Source organism: Octopus bimaculoides, chromosome 6 (genome assembly GCF_046866305.1).
Source record: "Octopus bimaculoides isolate indiv1 chromosome 6, ASM4686630v1, whole genome shotgun sequence".
Lineage (NCBI taxonomy): Eukaryota > Metazoa > Mollusca > Cephalopoda > Octopoda > Octopodidae > Octopus > Octopus bimaculoides.
Window position 1 is genome coordinate 9,294,195 of NC_142933.1, and position 10,484 is coordinate 9,304,678.

Sequence of the window (10,484 nt, forward strand, 5' to 3'; positions counted from 1 at the left end):
TGCCTTGTGGCCGTTGCCAGTACCACCTGACTGGCCTTCATAGGATTTTCGAGTGAGATCGTTGCCAGTGCCCCTGGACTGGCTCTTGTGTGGGTGGCACATAAAAGACACCATTTTGAGCGTGGCCGTTGCCAGTACTGCCTGACTGGCCGTCGTAGGACTTTCGAGCGAGATCGTTGCCAGTGCCCCTGGACTGGCGCTTGTGCGGGTGGCACATAAAAGACACCATTTTGAGCCTGGCCGTTGCCAGTACCGCCCGACTGGCTCTCGTGCGGGTGACACGTAAAAGCACTCACTACACTCTCTGAGTGGTTGGCGTTAGGAAGGGCATCCAGCTGTAGAAACTCTGCCAAATTTAGATTGGAGCCTGGTGTTGCCATCCGGTTTCACCAGTCCTCAGTCAAATCGTCCAACCCATGCTAGCATGGAAAGCGGACGTTAAACGATGATGATGATGATGATGATGATGATGATGATGATGATCATTAGCAGGATACTGAAATGGGCTCAGAGGCTGAGAGAGGGATGGAAACAGATTTCAGTAGGGATGATAAGGGCAGGCATGGGTGGTAGTCACAACATGAATAAGAGAAGTACAAAACCTTTCATGAGAGAGGAACGAAATTTGAGGAAATTAATTAGCGTACCTATGCTATATTTCATGATCTACCTATTGTGGTAAAAGTATATTTCTAAAGTTACCTGTCTCACACACAACACGCAACACACACACATTTATACACACATACATACATACATACATACATACATACATAAATCCATGTTGTTGATATTGAAATTCCAATGAAGGAGCCTTGGATCTAGGTTAGAAACCAGCTCTTTTTCTATTGGCAAGAAATCTTGAAATAAAACTAAACAATGACATACATACATGCATACATACATATATATAAATATAAAAAATGGGGCAAAAGTGCAATAGAGGATAATAAAACATCCGGACAGGTAGACGATACAAAGGTGGACAGGAAAAACAACAATTAGGACAAGGAAAAAGAGGATGGTTCATTCGTGGCTTTCTTTCATCAGTCAAGTTACCAGATGTCCTTACAGTTTTGGGCAGTTACACTTGAGACTGTTCGATCTGGTTGCCCCCCAAAAGTCTAAGCTAAGAGCATTAGATTGTTTGTAAGAAAGCTAGCGAATGTGTACAGCAACAAAGACAAAAAGCGGAGAACATGGTACACAATTATAAATACAAACAACAAGAAAATAACAACTGGTGTCTTTTGACTGAGGATGAATCAAATTGATCTGGCGTGTATGAAGTGAAAGCCTTAAGGCAGATCCATACATGCATACATACAGTTGTGAAGGATGACTTGGAAACTGAGGCATGCAGTCCATGATGCAGGCCAATTGCCAAGGCAGAAAATGAAGCAGTGGAGCCTTAAAATCTCCCTCACCTCAAACTATTCACCTACACCCATCTGTGAATGTGATACAAACCAGCTTTAATGTGAGAACATGCACTTCTACCAACAGGCCATACACCAGGCTTGATACTTCTCTCCACTAGACTTGCTGGTCCCCCATTAACAATACCCTGATAACGACATTTGTTGGTTACAAAAGAAATCTGAGAAAATAATAGAATCTAGAAATAATGAGCTATTTAAAATTTATTTGTAAATCAGTTCAATTCTTCTTTTATTTTTGGCAAACTCATCGATCACTTTGGTACATGTACTATATATTAATTCTTTACTCATTTATTATTGTCGACGACTGGCACCCATGCCAATGTCTCTTTCACTGAACACTAAACTTGGCTTGTGAAGACCTGTTGGGGCAAGTGAAAGTGAAATCGTGATGGCACCTGTACCAGTGGAGCACTAAGAGCACCGCCCGAGCATGATCGTTGCCAGAGCAGCTGTCTGGCTTCAGTGCTGGTGGCACGTAAATAACACCATTTACCAACGTTGCTCTCCTGGCACTTGTGCCGGTGGCACGTGAAAAGATATTTGAGCAAGATCGTTGCCAGTGCCACTGAACTGGCTCCTGTGCATGTGGCATGTAAACTACACCATTTTGAGTGTGGTCATTGCCAGTACCGCCTGACTGGCCTTCATGCTAGTGGCACATAAAAGCACCCACTACACTCTCGGAGTGGTTGGCATTAGGAAGGGCATCCAGCTGTAGAAACTCTGCCAAATCAGATTGGAGCCTGGTGTAGCCACCTGGTTCACCAGTCCTCAGTCAAATCGTTCAACCCATGCTAGCTTGGAAAGCGGATGTTAAACGATGATGATGATGATGATTTCATCTTGTGTCCATTGTCTGGAAATCTTGCATCACACATCTGTGACCTTCTCGTGATCCTTTCCTCCTGCTCTGCTTAGTCCATTCTGTCCTTCTATGATGTACATCCTTATCAGTGCATGTGTTTGCATCTGTGTGTGAGCATGTGTGTGTGTGCATGTGTGAGCATGTGTTTGTGTGTGTGTGTATGTTCACGTCTTGCCCCTTACTTTTGATAATGTTCTTGTATCTTTCTGGGTGTGTGTGTTCATTCATTTTGTTGCCATTGTGGTTGTTGTTGCTGTAGCCATTTGTGAATTACTGTATGTGTGTTTGTGTATATATGGGTTTACTTACTATGTTGTTTGTATCCATGCCTTTTATATAATTTTTTTCTTTACTTATTTATCTCTATTTCTTATATTTATCATGGGTAAGTGCATGTTTTTCCTTTGTGTGTGTATTACACTGTTTGCATCTGTGTCTTTTTCCCCACTTCTGTCTTTAGGCATCATGTTGTGTGGTGTAGTGGTGGGGAGTGTTATTGTTCTATTCCTCTTTTCTGTTGAGGCTCGGTCTGTCTATTACTATGTGTGTGTCCTCTGTAATCTGTCTAAATGTTGTGTCACTTCTATGCATTGATAATACTTTAACCTCTATGTTATTAACCAAGCCTCTATGTTCTACATGAGCATGTTGGTAGAGCACTGATGAGCTTTTCTTCTCTTTGAACTCTTGCCAGTGTTCACCTATTCACTCCCCTATGCTGTGTGCTGTCTCTCCAATGGAAGCTGCTGTCATGTTTCTGCACTACCACCCAGTACACTGTAAGCTATAGACTACATTCCTAATCTTACAGTTAACCTGTGGGTTCGTCCTACATACAATTGTTCTCCATACAAAGGGATAAATTTTACAGATCAGAGACTTTATGGGGGTTCCAGGCCTTTCTGCTATTTTAATCCATAGATTTACCTTATCTAATGCTTTTCTAAGTAGGTATGCTAGTTCACCATCAGGGTTAGCATCAATGAACATGACTCTCATACCATGAGTTGGCCTAATCTATCATTTTCCTGGTCCTTTCTGTGCTGTTCTAGAAGTTACTCATGAATAGCGGGCAGATCCCATTTATATCATTCCTATAATGGCCTTGTACCTAGCCCTGGTTCCTTTGTACACTCTAATCCAGTCCTTTTGATTGTAGCCAGAGAATCACATGTAGTGGATGAAGTGTTGTATAGAATTAGAAAGACAAATGCAACACTTCATCAACCACTTCAACAGGAACTATGCAACACATACAAAAATAGACAGTGTGTTTAGAATATATAAGAACTACAGTGTTAATAGACATGTTGGAATTCATTAATGTTTCACAAAGAATTGAATATATCCAGTCTGGATGTAATCAAGGCACAAATAAGAATTTCACAATGAGACACAAACAAATATTTGTAAATGTTTATTATTATTTCTAAGGATTTCTTGGCATCAAAATCTTTGGGTTTTTATTGAAGAGGCATAAATGACCTTGAAATGCATAACCTTTCAGGGATCATATTTAGAATAGTTAAACCTTTGCATATGTTCAGTTTTTCAAATATTTCAAAAATAGGCCATTATTTACCAAACAAACTAATAGATAGAATTCTTAGAAAAAAATTATGTTGTTTCAAAATGTTATTTTAATATATCAAGAGATTTTGTAAGTAATCATACATTATTTGTTTAAAGTCATTTGAAGGTCATCTGTGAAAAATGATTTCAAGCCCTCCACAACATTTTTGTAGAGATGTTGATCTGATCTAATGTAGCTCAAGAGCTGCGGAGAAGCTGATATACCAATGTGTTTTAAGATATCCTTCATCTTTTTGCACAGTAATCGTTTTTTATCTTCAGGAAGTTCATGAAGGATTTCTGAAGCAGATCTAAAATTACCAGATACTCCATAAGCTGCAAGTCCCCCAGCTGCACCACCTAAAAAGAGCAAATAAATACAATTATTGAGTAGATATTCTTTGTTGAATATCTTCATGTTAAAGCAAAGTTTCAGGGACATATAAATATTTCTTTATTATATGAAACCATTGAGATCGTTTCCAGTGCCGCTGGACTGACTCCTGTGCAGGTGCCACATAAAATACACCATTTCGAGCGTGGCCGTCGCCAGTACCGCCTGACTGGCCCTCGTGCCGGTGGCACGTAAAAGCACCCACAACACTCTCGGAGTGGTTGGCGTTAGGAAGGGCATCCAGCTGTAGAAACTCTGCCAAATCAGATTGGAGCCTGGTGTCGCCTCCTAGTCCACCAGTCCTCAGTCAAATCGTCCAACCCATGCTAGCATGGAAAGCGGACGTTAAACGACGACGATGATGATGATGATTTAATTACACCTTACACATCATCGTGGAGGCACGTGGCTTAGTGGTTAAGGGTGTTGGCATCATGATCGTAAGATTGTGGTTTCGATTCCTGGACCAGGCGACACGTAGTGTTCTTGATCAAACACTTCATTTCACGTTGCTCCAGTCCACTCAGCTGGCAAAAATGAGTAACGCTGCGATGGACTGCTGTCCCATCCAGCTGGGGAATACATACACCATCGAAACCGGGAAACTGGGCCCATGAGCCTAGCTAGGCTTTAAAAGGGCGCATTTATATTTTTTATTTACACATCATCATCATCATCATTCCAAGTAGGGAAGCAATTTGCACAGCCGTTTTCACGTGAAAAGCGAATACACACACACACACTCACAGGTCTATTTTATATTTTATTACACAATACTGATTTCTAGATTTCCCAGCTTCCAGCTCTGTAGTTGCAAGCATTTCTAACAACATTCTAACATGAAATATTCCAGAAGGAAGAACAAGCCTGCAACTTGGAAGGGTGTTCCTTACGGGCCGAAGCTGGAGACTCTTGGAGTATTCGTTCATGTTTCTATAAGGTTGTCATGGTTACAGAATGTTGATAACATAGGAGCAATATATTTATATGAAAGGTCTTTGAAAGCTGCATACAAACTAACTCTCTCTCTCTCTTTAACCTTCTCCATCTCTCTTTGTCCTTCTCTCTCTTTGTCCTTCTCTCTCTTTGTCCTTCTCTCTCTTTGTCCTTCCCTCTCTCTCTGTCCTTTCTCTCTGTTTGTCCTTCTTTCTCTCTTTGTCCCTCTATCTCTCTCATAGAAATGTTGCCAAGGAAGTAAAACCAAGACAGTAAGATTGAAGCCACATAAGTAATGTCGATTGAATTATTACAAACCCAGAAAATATTTCAATTGTAAACAATATGAAACAGCTTCATATGAAGAAAAACATTTGCCAATATGAATATATAATACTGATAACTTACCAAGAGCAAGACCTGGGGGCCCTAGTAATACTCCACCAATAGCAGTTGAGATACCAGTTATCAGACCACCCTTTGCACTCTCACTGACTGTAACTTTGATGTTTTCTTCTTCACTTATAAGATAGAGTATGTCTAAAATAGCTGAGTTGCTCAGAGCCATTTCTGAAATAGAAATAACAAATCTTGTAAGCAATGAATTGTGTTATGAAAGAGAGAAAGACATACAATATTCAATTGTAGATCACATTTCAGATTTCATTTCTTCAACTATTTCACAGGAATATTTAAGCATTGTGTAAACATTAATGTTTGTTCCTTTCTTATCTCCATCATTGAAGCTCATTGACTGATGTTTTCCCCACTGCTTCAATACTGTCCGCTCACCAAGGCCTTCATCGTCACTATTCCAGCAAAGATGCATTCATTTAAAAAAAGCCAGAGATGTTATAATTTCATTTATAAAATATGATTTGAAACATTTACAACACAACAGTAGCATTCAATGTTTCATCTGTGTCCAAATATATCAATATAATCCAAATATATCAATATAATCCAAATATATCAATATAATTTGGAAATATGCAGTACGTGCGAAGACCCGGCAAGCCAAGTGAGAGCATAGGCTGGGACCCCTGCCAGAAGTGTGGCCTGCTCACTTATCCGTATCTTTACTTCATTGGACACTAAACTCTGCTTGTGAAGACCTGTTGAGGCAAGTAAATTTGAATTCTGAAATCGAAATCGAACCGAATCCGACAACTGGCACCTATGCCAACCTCTCCTTAATTGGATACTAAACTCTGCTTGCGAAGACCTGTTGGGGCAAGTGAAATTGAAATTGAAATTGAACCATATCCGATGACTGGCACCTGTGCCAGTGGAGCACTAACAGCATTGTCCGAGTGCAATCATTGCCAGAGCAGCTGTCTGGCTTCCGTGCTAGTGGCCCGTAAATAGCACCATTTGAGCGTAATTGTTATGAGCGTTGACTTCTAGCACTTGTGCTGGTGGCATGCTAGAAAATCATTCGAGTGAGGTCGTTGCCAGTGCCGCTGGACTGGTTCCCGTGCAGGTGGCACGTAAAAAACACCATTTCTCCTCTTATCTTCCATCACACACACACACACACATATACATATACATATCTATCTATCTATCTATCTATCTATCTATTTATTTCTCTCTCTCTCTCTCTCTCTCTCTCTCTCTCTATATATATATATATATATATATATATATATATATATATCTACATAGGGTCCACAGGATTATCGCTCAGACGTAGATGCACTCTGCACCGCCAGCAGATTGCATACCCAGAATACCGAATGATACCTTTTAGTGATCATATTGAGAAATGCGCAAAACAAATGCTACCACAATTTATAATCTTTCTTTTTTATCAATGTGCCATTAAAACACCAACACAGATTAGATTAAATAAGGAAACCTTTTTCATTCAAAAATACAAACCCAAACTTAACCATTGCTAACACATTTAAATATGGAAATTCATCACCCCACTGAGAAAAAAGGGGAAAAAAAATATAGAACAAAACCATGGTAAATTAATCAAATTCTACCACATCCTAGATTTCGATTATCTCCCCTATACCGGAAGAAATCTCTAATTACCTCCCCCTATCTAGAACTCTTCTTTCTCAGACTGGAGCAAACACGTTACAATGAAGTAGAGAAATTTGAAAAGACAACACGAAACCGGTTATTTCTCAAAATACAATGTTTATATACCAAAAAGATTTTATAATATTTTTCTAACATTTTTCTAACATTTTTCTGACATAATTTAAATATATACTTTAACCATGTAACACAAGCCTTCTGTAGTTTTTTCACTCTTATTATCTTTTATACATCCAACCACGTGCTTTCACATACCAACTTTCTCACACACATATATATATATATATATATATATATATATATACATATATATAGATATATACACATATGTATATATATATATATATATATAGATACATATGTGTATATATCATCATCATCATCATTTAGTGTCCGTTGTCCATGCTGGAATGGGTTGGACAGTTTGACCAGGTTTTGTAAGCTGGAAGCCTGCACCAGATTCCAGTCTGATTTGGCATGGTTTCTATGGCTGGCTGCTCTTCCTAACACCAACCACTATGAGAGGGTAATGGGTGGTTTTACATGCTCCTGGCATGGGTGCCAGATTTATGACACCTGTATCTGCCACAACTGCGATTGTGATTTTGCTTGATGGGTCTTCTTCTCAAGCACAACACAATGGCCATGATCTCGGTCATATATATATATATATATATAAGAAGAGTGTTTATAATTATGAATAAATCACAATTATAACAGAGAGGGTTGCAAAAACCCTTACATGTTTAGAAATAGCAGTCAAAAGCCGTTATAAAGCCATTATTGTTACTCATATTAAATCTCCTCACAATACAGCTATCTGCAAGTGACATGACATATACAATCCACAATTTAAAAATAAAAGGTTAATTCTCAATTGCAATTATAATTGTGGTTTATTCATAATTATAAACACTCTTCTTTTGTAATTTATGATTAAATGTTTGGCCATTGATATATTCATAAATATTTATTAACTGTTTATGATGTTGTTGTTGGCACTCCATCACTTACAACATTGATGGTTCCTGTTGATCCGATCAATGGAACAGCCTGCTCATGAAATTAACGTGCAAGTGGCTGAGCACTCCACAGACACGTGTACCCTTAACGTAGTTCTTGGGGGATATTCAGCGTGACACATAGCATGACAAGGCTGGCCCTTTGAAATACAGGCACAACAGAAACAGGAAGTAAGAGTATGTTGTGGTTAAAGAGTACAGCAGGGTTCGCCACCATCCCCTGCCGGAGCCTTGTGGAGCTTTAGGTGTTTTTGCTCAATAAATACTCACAACGCCTGGTCTGGGAATTGAAACCGCGATCCTATGACTGCGAGTCCGCTGCCCTAACCACTGGGCCATTGTGCCTCCACAACTGTTTATGATATATCCTCTGTAATATATTACATTCCTTTTTAATTATTTAATTTTCTCACTCATATCCAGTATTTTGCTGTGGCTCGAATTACAGGTCTTTTCTCAGAAATGTTGTGCATGACACTGGAATTAATTCAGAATTTGAATATGTAGGTAGAGGTTGGCACATTATTCTTGTAGATAGAGGCTGGCACCTTATTCCTATCTATAGGAATATTCTCTTGATGAGAGGAATGAGACTGTTATACTATTTTATATCTGTTATTTTACGATATGGTATATAATATAGTATAACAGGTTCCTAACCTCGAAATTGCAATAGAGACTTAACTTTTTATTTTTAAATTGTGGATTTTATATGTCATGTCACTTGCAGACAGCTTTATTTTGAGGAGATATAATATGAGTGATAATAGTGGCTTTATAGTGGTTTTTGGCTGCTATTTCTAAATATGTAAGGGTTTTTGCAACCCTCTCTGTTTTAATTGTGATTCATCCATAATTAAAAACTCTCTTGTTTAATGTAATTTATGATGACATGTTTGGCCACTGATATAAATATTCATGAACAATTATTAATTGTTTATGATATTTCCTTCATAATGTGTAATTATATTCTTTTTAAATTTATATATGAATATATATATATATAATAATTTGTTGTTGTTGGTACTCCGTCGCTTACGACGTCAAGGGTTCCAGTTGATCCGATCAATGGAACAGCCTGCTCGTGAAATTAACGTGCAAGTGGCTGAGCACTCCACAGACACGTGTACCCTTAACGTAGTTCTCGGGGATATTCAGTGTGACACAGTGTGACAAGGCCGGCCCTTTGAATTACTAGCACAACAGAAACAGGAAGTAAGAGTGAGAGAAAGTTGTGGTGAAAGAGTATAGCAGGGTTCGCCACCATCCCCTGCCGGAGCCTCATGGAGTTTTAGGTGTTTTCGCTCAATAAACACTCACAACACCCGGTCTGGGGATCGAAACCGCAATCCTATGACCGCGAGTTCGCTGCCCAAACCACTGGGCCATTGCGCTTCCACATATATAATAATACAAATGATATATGAGCATATGCATGTATACATACATATATGTGCATACCTACATCTACATGTATATATAGATGCATATCCGGGTACAGGACGTTAGAAAAAGGAACGGGAACATAAAGCATAAAAAAACAGACTTTTTTTACAGACAACAGAATGAACACATAGGAAAACAGATGAGCCACTTATGGAACTTTTCCTTCATCAGCTGCCTCTATTCTAAACTAGGCGTTTCGAAGATGAGGCAGTGTCTGGGGAGTGTCATTCTCTTTTAGTGTCTTATCATTTAACACACTAACTGGTAAAAATTACCACTCATTTCTAAAAATAAAAAAAGAAATAAGTGAAAATTTTACTGGTGAGTGTGTTAAATTATAAGGCACTAAAAGAGAATGACTCTCTCCAGGCACAACAGAATATGCTTCAACATACGAACTTACATAAAGAATCCTGCAAATCAAAGCCAAAAACGAAATCATCATCATCATCATCATCGTTTAACATCCGCTTTCCATGCTAGCATGGGTTGGACGATTTGACTGAGGCTCCAATCTGATCTGGTAGAATTTCTACAGCTGGATGCCCTTCCTAATGCCAACCACTCTGAGAGTGTAGTAGGTACTTTTACATGCAACAGGCATGAGAGCCAGTCACGTGGTACTGGCAACAGCTACGCTCAAAATTTTTTTTTTTATGTGCCACCTGCACAGGAGCCAGTTCAGCGGCATTGGCAATGACCTCGCTCGAATGATTTTCTAACGTGCCACTGGCACAAGTGCCAGTAAG

At 39.0% G+C, this 10,484-nt stretch overlaps 1 protein-coding gene across 4 annotated transcripts in view; it reads right to left on the reverse strand.

Moving 5' to 3' along the window:
* Positions 1 to 3,712: 3,712 nt before the first annotated feature.
* The window catches only part of LOC106870832 (protein Nazo), a 28,930-nt gene continuing 22,158 nt past the window's right edge, over positions 3,713 to 10,484 (reverse strand). For all 4 annotated transcript variants that reach the window (XM_089353395.1, XM_089353392.1, XM_089353394.1 and 1 more), the window contains 2 exons: positions 5,621 to 5,782; positions 3,713 to 4,242 (listed from right to left, as the gene is read on the reverse strand). In XM_089353395.1, coding sequence (XP_089209521.1) covers positions 3,986 to 4,242; positions 5,621 to 5,780 — 417 coding nt within the window. In that variant the 5' untranslated portion in view covers positions 5,781 to 5,782 and the 3' untranslated portion in view covers positions 3,713 to 3,985. The remainder of the gene's footprint in view (positions 4,243 to 5,620; positions 5,783 to 10,484) is intronic.